The sequence below is a fragment of the Excalfactoria chinensis genome, chromosome 8 (genome assembly GCF_039878825.1).
Source record: "Excalfactoria chinensis isolate bCotChi1 chromosome 8, bCotChi1.hap2, whole genome shotgun sequence".
Classification (NCBI taxonomy): domain Eukaryota; kingdom Metazoa; phylum Chordata; class Aves; order Galliformes; family Phasianidae; genus Excalfactoria; species Excalfactoria chinensis.
In genome coordinates this window covers 4,235,169-4,252,920 of record NC_092832.1, presented here as the reverse complement: position 1 = coordinate 4,252,920, position 17,752 = coordinate 4,235,169, and the positions used below count along the sequence as shown (strand labels likewise).

General features: G+C 36.7%; 1 protein-coding gene across 4 annotated transcripts in view; it reads left to right on the top strand.

The window, feature by feature from the left end:
* The window catches only part of CDC14A (cell division cycle 14A), a 46,733-nt gene that overhangs the window by 9,688 nt on the left and 19,293 nt on the right, over positions 1-17,752 (top strand). For 3 of the 4 annotated variants that reach the window (XM_072342795.1, XM_072342798.1, XM_072342797.1), the window contains exons 4-7: positions 4,067-4,159; positions 8,419-8,498; positions 14,629-14,695; positions 17,006-17,068. In XM_072342795.1, coding sequence (XP_072198896.1) covers positions 4,067-4,159; positions 8,419-8,498; positions 14,629-14,695; positions 17,006-17,068 — 303 coding nt within the window. The remainder of the gene's footprint in view (positions 1-4,066; positions 4,160-8,418; positions 8,499-14,628; positions 14,696-17,005; positions 17,069-17,752) is intronic. The other variant, XM_072342796.1, reaches the window with a different exon arrangement.

The window sequence follows — 17,752 nt, the reverse complement described above, 5'->3', positions numbered from 1 at the left end:
TGGAAAATATGTGAATTCCAACAGCTAGAGCTTGGAATACCACCTGAGTAGCACAGAAACCGTGGTGCGAATAGATTCCAGTTTGCCTGATTAGCACTGCCTTTGAGATAGGCCAGTAACTGCTAACGTAAACTTTGCTTCCCTAATATGTGAAATATGTACTAAACTCTATCTTAATTTAAATACTATGTTCAGTGGGTAAGCAGGATTGAAAGGGCTTCATCCACAGGCTGAAACATGCATCTGATGTGTGCTGTAGGTGCAACTGCTAAAGACTTCTGCTTAGCTTCACTAGTCAAGTTCGCTGAGTGTGCTTTGCTAATGAAAAGCCTTTGCAAGAATCGTGGAACAGAAAATACACACTGGGTGTGACAATTTTTGCGTGGATATGGTATTTTAAAAGAAATTTCATGATTTGGAAGGCTTTTGTTAACATTTCTGTAATTGGAAGCAGGAGAAATGTGACTATAGGATCTCATTTTAAAATACAAACAAAATCCCACAAACTTCCTCTTCAAGTCAACTGCATCTATTTCTGTTTTGGTAGAGGGATGGAGCATGGAGGAGGCAGTGTTCTGCTCCCACCTTTCCTTTTTGGGGAGGCAGAGAGGAGGGAGAAATGCCTGATTTTGTGACGTACTGCATGACAGACCGACATTATAAACTATTGTATCTTTATGCTGACTGACTTTAAAAGCTGAGAATAGTTTTGTTCTAAAGAACTGAAGCGTTTATTCAAATATCATTTGTTGATGTTGTTGAAAGTAAAGCACTGAAGCTGTGTTCTACTGGAAAACCTTACTGACCTTGTTATGTTTGTGATTGCTATGGAGATGATACTGACGAGCTTAGATGACAGCAAGAAAAAGTGCTTGGCAATGCGTCTTCCTAGTGGTTCTTTGAATTCTGTTTGTAATTGCTTAGTCAAGAGTTTCCAATTAAGTTATGAAAATAATTTTTTCATTAAAAAAAAAAAAGTCTGGTTTCATAAAATGATTTAAAGCACTGTGTTCTGAGCGTCTATAACCTCATGCAAACTTGATAAATGAAGAAGCAGGCATCATCGGAGAGGGAGATTTTCCTAGAGAAATGACTGGGTTTACCAAAGATGGAAAAGCGGTAAGGGAAGATTCTGGCAGGCCTTTGAACAGTGGGACTGACACTTCTGATGTGCTGACTGTGTTGTGATCATTGCTTTAGGACAGCTGTGGTCTTGAGGCAGACTGCATGTACTTCTTTTTAATACGTGATTTTCCATGGCTAGTCTACAAGCGTTGTATTCACTGTTATTTATGTGAGTACGTTTGTGTGTTTATTTTAGCAGCATTTGTATGGATCTGACTTTATTAAACACATTACAGCAGTTTCTTCTAGAACAATGCAAGTAAATCTCTCTTGGGATCTTCAAGAACCGACATTTATTATAAAATTAAAGTAATTTTAAAGTGGAAGAAATTATGTTCTGGAATCCTTTCATACACCAATGAATTAGTTTTATTGCCTGAAACAAAACCTACCACACTTCTCTTATAACTTCTGCTTTTATTAAAAAAGTCTGAGTGAATTCCTTTGAGAAATATCTTGACAGGTACTGCTTTATTGCATTTTTGTGTTCTACTGGAATTTTCTTATTGATAAAGATACATTTGGTATTTCATAGTGCATGTGTTTTAATGTCTAAAAAAAATAAGGAGTGAGTTGCAGCAATATTACTATATCATCTTTAACTGTAGCTATTCAAGAGATCTCCCAGTGAGAGTCTCTTTTGAAACATTTGTGATGCTCCTGAGTTGTGCGGTATGGAAGGAAATGATCTCCACGTTCAGGTGGGGTTCTGTAGAAATCTCTTCACTTAAAAACAAAACAAACAAGCAAACAAAAGAAAAGACAAATTCCACAAAACATAACCTTAAAACCAAGTGTCCTTAATGCTCGCAATTAAACCTGGCTGGAAGCAGACTTACCTCATAAAATTTGGTCGAAATGTCGGTGTATTCCTATTATCATTTGGCTGGGTTAACCTCACTACCTAAAGTACTGAGTGAAGAATTTGTGTTAGCATGAATAGAAATATTCCTGCATGCAGTAGGTCAGTTCAGCAACATTTGCCATGGAGTTTGATTTTCACTAACTAGTGCGTAAACAAAAATAGAGGCTGAGTGCATCCCGATGCAATTTTCCTTTGCTTGCTATGCTATAATCCAGTAACTTGCGTTAGTTTTCTGTTCTGTGTTGAAGCTTTATTCAGAATTAAAAATAATAAATAAATAAATAGATCACATAATTGTGTAGCTCATTAACATTAAGCACTTGCCTTTTTGAAACTGAAGCAGTGATAATGCTCTACTTACTGTATTTATTTATTCTACTTACATTGTATTAAGGCTATCACTCTTTGCATCTCTAATACAAAGACATTTCAGAGCTGGACTGACGTAATATATCTGTATGACAAAGAAGTCTGCTCTGTAAAATGAAGTAGTATTTCAGGTGAACTGTAAACTGTTACAAAGAACTTCACTGTAAAATAAGCAGCAGTCAACAAGTTATAATTGAAGTTCTGTCACTGTTACGTAACCACCGAGATGTTATCCCACCCACGCGTCAGGGGTGGAACTGCAGTCAGAGAACACTAAAAGTAAAAAAGTGAAGAGGGGGAAGAAAGGAGGAACCTTTAAATTTTGACAAGTTTTAGTTAAAACTGAAAGCTTCGCTAATTAAATAACTACTTATGCTCTGTGTGTTTGTGTACACGGAGAGATGTTGCCATTGATCTCAAGACATGACCTCTTCCAGTCAATAGTAATCATCCCTCTTAGCAACTGTAGTCTTATTTAGATGCATTCACTTGCATTAGTTCTCTATGTGCCTATGGAATAGAGATCAGCTTGTAATGTGTTGCTAAGAGTTGCTCTGGAAGACATTGTTTCTCTGGGGGTGGAAGTAAGTACCTCACTGTGGTGCACACAGCAGTTTTCTCCTGGATTTCTGCTGTGTGTGTTTTGGAGGTGCAAAATTTGATTCTGCTGTTAAAGGAGTTCCTAAAATTAGTTCTAAGAATAAGGTGAGCTTTTTCTGTAAGTGAGATACAGTGGTAATAATTAAGTAACTAAAATACAATCCTATGGTTACTTTATCTCCTGCTCCCAAGTGTCATCTGTGCCAAGGGTCAGGAAAAGAAAGTAAACTTAAACTGCAGAGTAGGAATTCAAGTACTGAACTTGGGTGACAGTAGCGCTGGAGTAGAAGCAGTTCCTATAAGGGCTGCTCTGAAAGTAACGCTTTATTATTTCATTGTGCTGACCCACAACATCAGGGGTGGATGTCAGTGGTATGGCAGTAAGGGTGAACTTTCCAAACAGTATTCTGTTACATTTTGTACCACTGTAACGCCATAATGTGAAGAGTGTCTCAATCAGCTCTGTGTGAATCGGCTAGTGGTGGAGACTATGATAAAGAACAATATTTTGTAGCTGAGAATTTGCTCTATCAGCTAGTGTTATTGCGCTCTGTTATTCCTGTTGAAATAAATAGGAGGCATTACTTTCGGAGCAGCCTATGTAAAAATGTTGCACGAGTTATAAAAATATTTAGGGGTGAAGCGTGGTTGATATGTTTCTCAGTTATTGTACCACAGAAAACTACCTGGAAAAAAGCTGTGATAGTGTTGCAACATGTAATTAGAGTAGAAATTAATGAAGTAAGAAATAGTTCTTCTCCTTAGAGCTTTGTACTGAAGGCTTTTAACACATGGCAGTCTAACAGTTACAGTGCCTTTCAACAGCATCCTTAAGCTGTTGTTCAAATAGTTACATTAGGGGGAAAAAAGGAGACATTTTATATTGACAGTTTTGATTGAAATGCATTTTATAGGATATTTTTGCACAGCAAAACTAATATATTTGCTCTGGAACAGCAACTCTTTCCCTGTACTTTTATCTGTGATGTTAGAAGATTGTCCGTGGTGTTAGTAACATTTTCTCCTTTAATTTTAAGAAACTCTTATTTAATGTTAGTGTTGGAATGTACTGTCTGATTATTAATCTTCTTTTTTTCTTTTTAACAGTATTTCAGTCTGTCAAGAAAGAAGATAGTTTACTATACCAGTTTTGACCAGCGGAAACGAGCAAATGCAGCTTTTTTAATAGGTGCATATGCTGTAAGTACTGACTGTTGCATGGATACTTCTACTAGCCTTCCTTAAGAAATATTTCTTGTGTAAATTAATGTCCTATGGGAAGGCCCCCGAGGGAGGTAGGCAGGCAGGTTGTCATTTAATTCTTCTTTAAGCTGTCTTTGACAATTCTGCTGTTTGAGTTTTAGACATGTCTTGTCATTGGCACGTAACTCCATTTACTTGCAGGAGGAGCAGCGTTAGGACAGAATGCGTGTTCCCCATAGGACACCACTACCTTGAATGGCAAAAAATTTGGTAGTCTGAATTTGAGTGAATGGTTGAGCAGCTAAGGGGATAAGGACACATCCTGGCAGGGGGTAGAAATCAGTCTAATGAAAATTGTGATGAGGAGTGCATAGCATATGTACTGTGATGTGACTCCATAGAAGGTACCAGGTGGCACATCACACATGAGCGGGGAGTCTTCTGTGGAGAACGAGGTAAACCAGTGTGCTGGGACTGCATGTCCCTTTAAGCCAGCTGAGTATATATTAAGCTGCTTATATCTCGTAGCTTCTGACATCTGCAAGTGATCTGCGTGTGCATTTGATACCATTACTTTCCTGTCAAAGGCTAGTAGGGTATTCTGCATATTTTCCAATTATTAGAAGATTAAATGTACTTAGAGTAATGCTTTACTAATGCACTGCTGTCAATGCAAAATCAGAGTCCATTAACTATAAGCTATTTATTTGCAGCAGATTCACTTTTCAATTCATCTCAATTTAATATAATATTGGAAAACAGTTTGTGCGAAGGTATCTGGTATTTTATAAGAATTAACATGGAGAATTGTATCTGCGGGTGTGTACTTTGAGACTTGCCAGAGTAGTGCAAGTTTGCTCACATTCTTTTATAGCAGTTGATTATAATGCCAATAAGCTAATAAATGGGTATCCTAAGAAGTTATTTATGAAGCGTCTAATAATGTGATTTGTATGATTGCTGTGTTATTGTTTTTAACTATAGAAGTTTAAATTCTGTCATCCAGGTATATTTTTTTCACCTTTGGTAAATGATATTTGCATTTTCAGAGCACTTTACCTCTATAGGCTTTGTTCAGTCATGTGTGGTAGTTGTACGTTCTTGGGTTTATATAATAGGAATCTTTCTAATAATCTAGTCAAACCTACAGGGAAGGAATTACGTGCAGTTGGTGGTTTGATCACTTTATTTCATGTATGTGCTCTTTGATTCAAGATCATCTACGCTTGTTTTGTTTTTGATTACACGAGGTTTCTGAGGCATGGAAGTCTCACAACTTTGAACTCTATCAATGTGTGGAAGTTAATTGAGAAAGCTTGCTTTATTTGTCCTGGTGCTAAAATATTAAGTGTAAAATGAAACGTGGAAAATAGCGGATCATGTTCTAGGAATGGGTTTCCAGTGCTGATTATGCAAATTGGTGTTTCATTAAGCAGTTTCTTAGACGAGTTGAGCTGAATTACCCTGATAGTTATTAAAATATTTTAGTAGAATAGTCTTAAATTTGAGAGAGCTAAAAACTTTATTCACAGTCACTTCCTTGTTTGTACATTGCATATCATGAAGATAAGTCTTCTATATTTTGGCTTTTATAATAGACTTTCTATACATGTCACTGATCGTGTCCAGTTGCTAAATTAATGTTCTCACTTGTAAGAATCCTGCAAGAATTACTTGTGCCATAAGATTGAGGAAAACAGATATTTAAGACTTTCAGGAATAGAAGAATGTGAAGATTTCACTGGTCTTATATAGAATGAACCCTGAACTACTAAATTGCTGGTACTACTGCATTAAATGTTGTGTGCTGTCACACATGGGCTGATACTGAATTTTGCAAAGTCCAATCAGATTCTGCAGAAAATGCCAGTATTGCTTTGTACATCTCTTAGTCTGTTGGGAGACTTGGTTTAGGGTTGTTTGGGTTTTTTTCTTTCTTTTGTTCCATATACTTTTTCACAGGGGGGTGGGGAGGAAGTTTTGAAATACTGTTCCAAGTATTTTCATACCTACTAAACCTGAATTGCCTGGTTTTGGCTCAATATGCCCTTAGTGGCTTTTGTCTCAAATTGAGAGAAGAGGGAGTAGGTTTGACTAAATTATACTGAAGAGATCGCTCAACTCCTCACTTTTCATCAGAGAAATCATGAAGGATAGTATGCGTTCTCATATCTTACATGGATGAGTTGGGCAAGGGTGGAGAATGCCTCCTTCCATAATGCTGAGGTGTTAGTTATACTGTTTTGGTTTTTTTTCTGTCTGGAAAACAAGGAGCCCCTATTTGACTGGGTTCTCTTTTGAATTCCCTGTGGAAGAAGTAATACTAGTCTGTAACCTTATTGCTACAGTTCTTCTAAGATCAAAACTTGATTAGTGGACCAAAATCTGCCCTTTGAGTACTTGTGGTGAAACACAATGCTTACTGTCACAAGCTCTGAAAAGGGATCCACTAAGCTCTTTTTCCTTCTAGACAGCGGGGGGGGCTGGTCGTATTTCTTGTGATTACTCGTTTTAGTATTGATAGCTTTCTGTAATGCCAGAGAAAAGCCATCAAGTTCTGAAGTTTGTGAGTTTTATCAGGTCGAATTAGACTGAGAAATGGTGAACTAATAAGGCATCATCATTTGCAGGAGTGCTTTTCCCTAGTTTTAAAGAAATATAAGTTACATTTCTGAGCTCTACCTGGAGCTTTAAGAGCTTGTTCTCTCTTAATCTAAGCATATTACACTACTGTTCAATTTAGTAATTCCTCCTTTGGAAGCAAGTACAAAGGCATTTCAGTTGGAATGGAAGCTTTTGCAGTTTATTTGCAGTTTCAAACAGGGCCTTTATTTCAGATTGCTCTATGCTGGCTTCAGAGTTCTCATGGTAACATAGCGCCAATAAAATGGATCTGTTCCGTGTGCATCCCACCTGTCTGCATAACATCCCAGCAGGGAGAGCTTTTGCTTTCACTTGCACGGCTGTTTAGGAAGTTTAAAATGTAAGAATGGACATAGATCAGGAAATCAATGTTTGAAGGTTTGTTACATTTGGCCTGTCTTGCACAGGTAACACTGCCTATGAGAAGAGAAAGTAGTGACACTATTGTACAAATTGTTATTAATTTGCGTTGTTCATTTGAAAGTAATTAAGTTTGTGTACGGTGTTTTGACTACAAATTAGACCAGTAGTTCAAAGCAGAGAAATCACTATTAGTTTAAAAACAAAACAAGCAGAATACAGTGATGCATCTGAACAGGGATGGATCTTTTCATTGCATCACAGTGAAGGTGGATCAGACTGTTTTACTTTGGTTATTTATTTTCCTTTTTAATTTATTTTGTCCATGCTTGAGGAGGAAGCACAAGAAATGTTACCTGCTACTTTAGCATCCTACAGAATACTCAGAATTCTATTAACTTGAGATGCAGCTCTAGACATAACACACATGGCAAGCATTCTGCAAGCTGCTTACTTTTGTTTCTACGTGCTTGAGGTCAGAATTTGATTATCGAAACGTTTAGATCAGGGCGTATGTCTTCATTAAGAACATAATTAGTAATGCCTTCTATTCAACAGTTAAGTATGCAGAGTGAAAGCAGGTGCTGTTTGTAAGGTGAGTTACTGAGAAATGTGTAGGAAAATCTTATCACTTAGTTTTAAAAACATATTTGCAGCATACAAGGTATCACCCCAAACTGCATATCTATTTATGAATAATGCACATAGTATGTTTTTCAAATTGGGTTTATGTTATGAGCAATTGTACAGTACAAACAGCAGTTGAAATACAATGAGGTGATTTTGTCTTGTGATTGCTTTCTATGGTGTTGGGCCGGTGGATCGAATAGTGTTTAGTGATACTGGAATGAGCCTTGCTTTAGTATGCTATGGTAATGATAAGCTAGTCTCAGAATAACAGGCTCGCTTGCTGAATCTGACTATACTTGTGTTATACTATACTTGTTTTGAATCATCTGAAGTTGGACAGGGACCTCCTAGTATAGATGTTTGTTTTGCATCCCAATTCAATTACACAACTGATACCCACAATAGTCCCCCTTTCTCTTGGTTTCTGAAGCTTTCAGATGGTGTGGCTATGTCTTTCTGACTGCAGACAGCACAGGGGATGGTTGTAAAGGTGTATGGTATGCTTTCTGAAAACTGTAGTGGTTTGGGGGACACATGTATATAGTAACAAATAGTTAATGACTCTTTGGGCTCTGGGCTCTTTTATTTTGACTTCTCTTCACCCCTTCTTCTCCCTCCTATAGGTAATATACTTGAGGAAAACACCGGAAGAAGCATACAGGACACTTCTGTCTGGATCTAATCCACCATATATTCCATTTAGGTATGTGAGCATAAAAAAAAACGGGCTTAACTTTTATATTTGGAATTTGCTAAATATACTTTTCTTTTCTAAATTCCTCTCCTTTCCTAGAAAATGGCTTAATGTCTGACACCGGCATAAAATGAGTAATGCACAGAATTTTCTTTGTTTCTGATAGAATAATTTGCTTTGCTGTTGGAAAAATAAGCTGTTCAGACGTAGTTTTAAGCAATATTCCCAGTTTTGCAAGCTTTCAGGTTTAAAAAAACAACAAGCTGTTAACATGCTCATCTAAACTAATCTAAACTTACCTTTATGATGTGTTGTGCTTTGCTATTTGGAATTCTAATCTCCTATATTGCATAGTAGCTAACCTGCTAGACTTATGTGGACTTCATGTTTTTTTTCCTGCTGCATTTTCCCAGCGTAACAAAATGAGTACTGAAGGTCAAGTTAAGTTGCTTTGCCGTTGTTTTCAAGCAGTAGGTCATTTCTAGTACTTTTTCTATGCTCTCTGTAGTGAGGTGGTACTGAGACCTGCATCTGAGAAGCTGTGGCTGTCATGACTATCTAAAAAAGTTTAATAGCAGGAAGGAATAATCTGATTGTCTCCATTCCATTAGTTTCTACAGGAGCCAGATACAATATGAACTACTGTGTTGGGAGCCTTAAGCATGAAGACCAGTTTAACTAAAATCTTAAACCATCAAACAGTTCATTTTAAAGAATGGTGTTGAATCAGTGATTGCTTTTATCATCAGAGAGTTGATGCAGTCATCCGATCATTGACAGCTCTGCAGTGATCAGGAAGTTTATTGAGTTGTTGACATCTGTCAATTATTATAAAATTACCTTAAAAATTCACTGAAGATCGTTTTTAAAAATAACTCTTTGTTGTTGTTTTTTAATGTCACCAAAGTCTCTATAAAATATAGGAGCTATGATCTAAATTTAAGAATACCGTATAGTTTTCTTCACCCTTTTTAGGCTTGTTGAATTTGAATCTTCTCCTGATCTGAATTAATTGCATTGGCCATTTCCACTTATAGAAGGGTTTGACTCCTGGAATATTGTTGCAGATGGCTCTTTGGAGCAAGCAGTGTTATTCTGAGGGCAGAAACAGCATCCATTCTTTTGGCTGGTTTTTTAAATATTATTTTATCATGAAGAAGCAACAAATGAAATACTTCTCTGGGATTTTTGCCTTCCTTCTGGAGACTACGAGGTAGCATTTAAGCCGAGTCTAGAAAACTATTTCTCTCTTTCCTACCAAATAGCACAGTCTCAGTTGTTCAACATAGATAGGAGATTAATAACAAATACCATTTTTTCCATGTAAGAGTTTTAATAACTAACGCAATCTGTTTTTTACAGAATCTTGAGCTTAATTTATTCAAACCTTTATTGAAAGGCGAAACTTATTAGTAGTGTAGGAAGCGAAACTTTTTCAGTAGTGTAGGACGTGTGTTACCTGAGAATAGCTTTATTTTGTTCACCTATTCTAAAAAATGTATTGTTCAAAATTATAGTAAATTGCCATGTCTTTAGGTTCCTTCTCTTCTTCTTCCCTTGTCAAAGTACAAATTAAGGTATGTAGAAACAAAGTACTGACAAAGAAAAGAACCATAATTATCGAGTCCTGGAATTATAAGACAAAATTTAGGAGCAATCGTGTTCGTGCAACATTATTTGTTCAAGAAAAAGTCTACATACATTTATCTTGCAACCAATCCCTTATGATGATGCAATATAATAAAAGTGCTGTTTCTGCTTGACTGGTACAGGGCAGTGACAGTAGTGGGCTCTGTTTTCTTGTGGGTCTAGTTAAGAACTACAGTAACAACTTCAGTGACACAAAGCAATTATGTTAAATAATTGTTTAACTTCATAAAGAAAATTAACATGACTGTAGTATTAGTATGTCATTAATATTGCAAGTATCAGACAAGCATTCACCGCAGAGCCAGAGTCACAATTCACAAGATTCTCTTCCAAAATAGAATAGTTAGCTCCTCTGGGATCAGGAAAGGAGAGGATTGAAAGGAAGCAATCTTGAGCAGGACTTTGCTGTTTACTGAAGGAATATGGAGCTCTGAAGTTTGGGCAGAATTTTTCTATATGCTGGAATAAATAAACGTCTTGAATTCTTGAATGTTTTATTCGGTGTCAGGCTGGAAAGCACTTAAGTTTCTTTTGAAGGTGTTTTGTACCGTGTCAAGGTTTGGCACTGGGTTAGAGCCTCAGAAGATTCTATTACCTGTGTGGTTTAGTTTATCATCCTGGGAAAGAAAGCTTTCTAATCTAGCTGTACAGGAGGTGAGGAAAAAGAAGAGTGAGAAGATAAATGTCTTAAGTTTAAAAAAGATAGGAGGCTAAGTAAGAAACAGGGAGTCTGAATGGTATGGGGCAGGGGTTGGGGTTATTTGTGAAGTAAATTTGTAGGAAGAGGCTGGAATAGATGCCTAAGGAGCTTAAGAATTACTGGAGTTGAGAGAAGGACACTTAGATCTTGTGAGGTCTTGCAACGGGGCAATCAATATTAGCTGGGAATAGGGGAAAGAAAGTTTCCTTCCTGGTTTTCCAAGACTTCTCAGATGATTTTTCACCTGTGTTACTTGTGGCCTCTCAAATGCAAAATACAGCATGATACAGAGACTTGAAGCATATGAGTGTGTGCTGCTACATTAGGTATTGTATCTGCTTGGCTTCAGACTATTCTGTGCAAAAAGAACCAATCTGATGCTATGAGGAAGTTTGCATTCCTGTATAGGTGGCATCTTGAAAAAGAGCTAAAATGATTTCTATGTAAAAATGAACATTGATATCTGAGTGCCCTACGTTGTCTTATTCTAAGACCTGGGAAGGAAATAACTCGGTACATTAATGAGTGGAATTCAGTTCTTACTGACTTGAATTTACACTTTGCAGCCTGGCACTTAGGTGTTACATAACTTGTGTAGTACAGCTTATCTCTGTTGGAATAGTCTCAAGTGTGAGAGTTTTATCAGTGTGCAGTGATCAAAGGCTGAGTGTTACAGCTAGATTATTTAACAGGCTTGTTAATTTGATATGGCAAGTGACTTCTATTCGGGGGGGGAAAGCAGACGGCTTTCAATAGGTAGAAGTTCTGCAGGACTGTCAGGTTCCTCTGAGGCATGTTTACGTGAAAATATCACTGTGAATTTGATCTACTTTCATTGAGCTTGGTGACCTCAAAAGGCCTTAATCGGCTTAGGTCTTCAGCTGGGTTTTTCATCTGAAGACGGCGTCAGTGAATATCGTTCAGGGGTGGAAAGAAGGCAGCATACTCCTCTCGCAAGATGTATGGAGGCTTTTATTTTTACCATGGAAAAACTAAAGATAATGCAGAAGGATTTAGGCATTGCTGCATTTGAGAAACTTTCATCTTATTTTTGGCTGATTTGGTGATACTTGGGGATGCTCTAGTCTGTTGAAGTCCTTGTACTCTATTGCTTCTGCTTAAGAAAACGCCACTAACGTAATTTTAAACCATTAAAAATAGCAGCTTCCTACCATGAAGCTGTTCTAAATATTTCTACTTCCAACTACTGTTTTGACTTCCAATACAAAAGGGAAAAACATACATTTTAGCTTAGTTGTGTTATGTTTTGAGGTATGACATGAATTTCACTTCAGTTTCTGTCTTTTTACGCTCATTTCTTCATTTGCAAGTTCTGGGAAAACAATTTATTCTCTTATTGATGGCATTTGGAGATTTGATGAAAGAGAAAGCATTATGCAGTATTGAGGTCAGCTCTGGTAACTGTGAAATCGGATGTGGGATTTGCAGCTCTGTAATACCAGCTCAGATCCATGCTATGCCTATATGTCAGAAATATTCCTGCGTTTCTCATTTTGAAACCAAATAGAGCTGTCAGGTAATAGTTGGTAAAACACTGTTAGAAAATCAGTGTAGTTACGCATTTGGCCATTTAAAATAATAAAATACTGTAACAAAGTACAGAATCAGCAACAGAAATTGGAGTTCCCACACTGTAATACCTTGCAGGAGAAGTTTGTATGTGCTCTTTTCTGTTGTTTGATCAGAAATGAGGTCGTCTTTTCTGTTTTAACAGATGCTTCAGAGTTAAACAAGAACATATAGCACTGTAAATCCAAATTCCTCTGTTTCCATCAGTAAAACTTTCACAAGGTCTTTGCATGTGTATAAGTAGTCCCAGCAACTTCAGAATGGCTCTTATCCCTAAAGGTAATCGTGCACATCAGTTACTTACAGCATGATAGAATGGCCTGGGTTGAAAAGAACCACAATGATCTGAGTTTCAACCCCCCTGTTATGTGCAGGGTCACCAACCGGGCTGCCCAGAACGGTGAGCAAAGTTGAAAACAGGTTGAAGTAGGAGCAGTGTATGCAGTTAATTGTAGTTTCATGTAAAGCATTATTTCTTTGAAGTTAGAATTTGTTTTATTTAAAGTACTCTTTCTCATAACTCTGGTAGCGTTTCCATCTGGTTTTACTGTTGTACAAAATATGGATCACTGAAAATCTATTGCATTTTATGCAGCTAAAATATTAATTACTGCTTTAGAACTTTAACGGCAGTGACAGATGCTTTAATTAAATGCCTAATAGTGGCTCCAGTATGATATAATTGGCTTCGTGGATTATTGTGGTATGAGAATCATTATATTTTAACAGGACTTCTGCGAACGTTAGTGCTGTTTTTAATAGGGCCCAGTATTTCCTGCTCTTTGGCTGCAATCACCCCAGGCAACTGTTCTTTGGAAGAGCAGTCAGGTGCTGGAATAGGCTGCCCACAGAGGTGTAGTGGTCTAGTACACAGAGGTGTAGTAGACAATGGTCCCTGAAGGTGTTCAGGAAACAAATTAGGCAACTCTACATAAACAAAAAGACATTTTAACTGAGTAGTTCATTTGAAATGCTCGGGTAATTAAATCAAGACAAACCTTTTTTTGACAGAGGTCAGAATAGTGGAAGTGCATTAACATCAGTTTATTCCACAGAGTTGTCTAGTTGATACAGAGTTTGAATATTGAACAGTAGCTGTTGAACTTTTAGCAAAATGGCGTAGTATTGGGCATTGGTTACAGTCTTATCTTCTACTCACATTTCTCTAAGTACTTAATTTTATGGGTTTGCATTGCTTTAAGTTTTCTTTTTGTTTGCCATCCCTTTTATCGACCTGTAGTAACTTCTGAGTGTTTTTGTTGTGTGTGTTCCCACTGAGTCCCAATGATCTGGTTGGTTTCTTTTTCTTTTTGCTGAAAAACTTGTGGCAAAAAAAAATCTTAATCTTCTCTCTGTGAAAAAATCGTCTTTTCAGCTTATTTTCGGTTAAGATCTATTTTGCTCATTTAATTTAGTCAAAATACTTCATGGCTTTACATCTTGAAAAACCTTGTCGTTAATTTTGGATGTTAAATATTTACTAAAATGTTAATTCCTTTTCTGAAACGTTGTGATGATGATCATTGCGATAATTCTTTCAGTTAATAACCTTGTTGAGATTAAGCTTAAGTATGCATTTTCTATGCACCTTGCTTGCTTGAGACTTCTCTATTATTTGCTCATAATGTGTGACAATATTATACTTCTAAAGCACTTTTGACCATATCAATACTATAAATTTCATGTTACTTATTGCAATTAGTCTCAATAGTAAAAGTATCTAATGACAGAATTAAATTTTGACTGAATTATGGATTCAAGATTTATCCGTCTGAAACACGGAACTTTTGTTCTGTTAAACTGCATTTCTTGACATCCTCAATCAAGTAGCTTAGAGCAAAATCGTAAAGCATTTATTCAGAGGCTGGTTTGGTTTTGCCCAGGCAGAGTTTGTTAAAATGCAGACTGATGGGAAGTTAAGTTTGAAGGGGACTTTTCCCTTTATTATCCCAATTTGTGTATTGCTGTTATTTTCAGTTTCTGTGGGTAGCTGACATGTAAAAACATACTGAAAATTTGCAGCATCGTAACTGTATTCACACTGGGATATATCCGTGCTGGTAAGCAATGTATTCTATGAACTTCAATGGGTACTTCTCCAAAAGCACTGAATAATTTGATTGTTTTTCTATTGTGTGCTACCTTTTCCTGAGTTGTTAAAAAAGATACTTACATGAAATTAATTTGTTAAATTTATAGGGATGCTTCATTTGGGAACTGCACCTACAATCTCACCATCTTGGACTGCTTACAGGGAATCAATAAGGTAAGCACTCTTTTCCTTAGAAAAACAGGTTTAAATTGACTTTAAAAGAAAAAACTAAAACCAGCAAGCAGCAAAGTGCACTTAAAAATACTTTAGAAACTCTGTTCATGAAGCCTGAGTTACTGAGAGCTCTGAGTAGTGACAAGTGCACAGGGTCATGTTTTACTTGGTTAGCGTGGCTTTTCAGAGGTTGTGTAGTTCACCTTAAATAGGATGTTCAATCATTCTGGGCCTGGCTGGGTAGAGTTTACAGATATTTAGCAGACCTAATGCACGAAGTTATTTATGACCATTGGTAAAATAAGTGGATAAACTGAAGGTTTATCACATAGGTTTTCTGAGCACTTGTGATACATTTTTGCAGGTACTTGGCTTCATTTGGTTCTGGCCTTGTTAAACCTCTGCTGTAGTTTCAAAGTACATATGATACCAGATGTACATACCATAAACCTATCAAGGAAATTAGAGAAGGATGATTGAAATTGGTGACTTATCATTTGCTACTTTAAAATTTCAATTGTCAGGACAAGGGGATGTGGCCCTGGGCAGACTTATATAGTTTTAAATGTGGAGGTCGGTGGCCCTGCCTCTAGCATGGCGGTTGGAGCTTCATGAACCTTGAGGTCCCTTCCAACCTGGGCCATTCTGTGTTTCTGTGCTATGTTTGTGGTTGTGATCCTGGGTAAAATGAATCTAGTGCTGCTTTGGAAGGGAAAGTTCTTTTACATTTTAATTGGTAACCTTATGCTACGCTATATACTTCATACTGTAAGCAAAGAGCACTTCCTGTTCACCTGAATTCCTGGTGATCTTGGTGAGAAGAACACGTTATATAAATGGTTCTGTACTGATATTTTATAGACGATTTGTAATTCTTAAAAGAATGACAAAACAAGTGTCTCTTAAAAACTGAAAAAAGGACAGATAAAGCTTAATATTTTTAGTTCTCTGGGGGTGGGAAAGGAGCTGTCAGTTAGCGGTAAGACTCTAATTTGTGTGGCATTCTACAGATCCTGATGCTTTGTGAAGCATTCAGGAGCAGTCAGTATAATGTATCTGCAACAAACACGTCAAGAAGACTTCGAGGATTAGTTTTCCTTCTTTTGTTTCCATGAAATTTATCATGGAATCTTTGTCCAGTTCACCTCCAGGAAGTAAATACATTTGGAGCAGAAACTGTATGGCGTAGTCTAAAGTAATTTTTAATATAACTGGGTAAATTTCATGTTTATATATACATATATTTCAAGGGATTTACTGACTCTGGAGTGCAGCCATGCTAAATGAAATGACACTTTTCTAGATCTGCTGTTTGGAGAAACCTCTCAGTATCACGAGAGATAATTGTCTGTTAGAGAAGCTATTTTGGTTTTGCCTTAACAAAAAGGAAGTTTTTTATGTGTAGCAAATAGCGACAAATATGCTGAACAGAAATGTGGTATGTTTTTAAGACACCGTAATCCTAGAATGCTTTTTAATATCTATACTTTTCAGGATGTGTCAGATTCCATACAGACACAAGCCACTGAAATGTATCCCAGCGATTCTTAGAAACTTATGCTATGAATTCTTAATTCCTAACATTGTCTTAATATGGCATTATATACAAACTGCTGGTATGAAACTGATATATTTATTAATAGCAAAGTAAATAAAGTAAAATTAATAGTAATTGAATACTAAACAGTTTATTCAACCCTATTAATAGATCATGTCTATTATAGTGTTGTTAACTTCATTCTATCCTTGGAATGTGTTGGGAGAAATAACGTCCACAAATCACAAAGTTCAGGTTATCCTTCGTACTGCTGTCTGTAAGGCTTTATGCCTGGGAGTTCTGGTGATATAATCAGAGTATCACAGTGAACTTAACACAAAAAACCACAACTCTATAATTTAATCTTTTTTATTTTTGGATATGTCCAAAATACCCAAAAACATACTCAGCATAGAAGTTACTGAATGAGAATATGACAAAAAAAAAAGAATTGCTTCTTAATTTGTCATCTGCCTTACAGGGGAAAACATGTAGTCAGGTGGAAAGACTTGAAGATTTCAGTGATGTGCAACAAATGTGTGTTCATCATAACGCCTTTGAAGGAGAAATGATGAACCTGATGTTTTTGGATGTTGTTAGTTTTTTGTTGTCTGTGTTGCTATGTGCAAAATTTAATGTTGTCTTAATGTAAAGACTTGAGCGAGCCAAAAGCACAAATGTTTAGCGGTTTGGTTTTGATTCTCAAGAACAGAACTGTAAAATGAGATTTTAAACCATATTTAAGAATGAACTGACTCCTTGTTGCCTTTTAGGCCTTACAGCATGGATTTTTTGACTTTAAGACTTTTGATGTGGATGAATATGAACACTATGAGGTTTGTACCTTTAATGCATCTGGTCTGCCTGGAAGAATTTAGTATACGTAGTACCCCACAACTTTAAAATGCATTGGGAAAACATTTTTATTCAAGTAAAACGTAGTCTTTGTATGTTTGGTAAGTATGTGAAAGCACACCATTGTTCTGTTGGCTAGATATCCAATGAAAGCCTTAATGTTGGCAGATACTAAAGCCGTTCTGTCTGTGAACAATAAGGAAGATGGGTATCATTACAATGTGCTGCACTGTAACATCACAAAATACTGTGTTTTCATAGCTTTCCTGGGAAACCTTTTCCTGAGGCTGTGTTCATGCTTTCTCACCCTTCCCTCAGGATGCAACACAGAGCCTGTTAGCTGATGCACAGAGTCCATTTTCTTTCAGTACCTGCAGGGCAGCTTCTTGAGATGCTGCTAGTTCCACGTGTTATGCTTTTTTTTTTAATAACCACGTCGATTGGGCTTGAGCTTTATTTCATTATATAGCAGTACATTTGATTAGTTAGAATACATCTAAAGTATTTACCTAGTGAAGTTGCAAAGTGCAGATATGATCATGATTATTCTGCCATTTGTGAGACAAGTGAAGAACAGATGCTCTAGATGCCACTAGGACTTTGTTCCTTAACTTATGCAAACATCAACTGTTTGAGCTCTTTCTACCTCTATCTTCAAGTAGCAG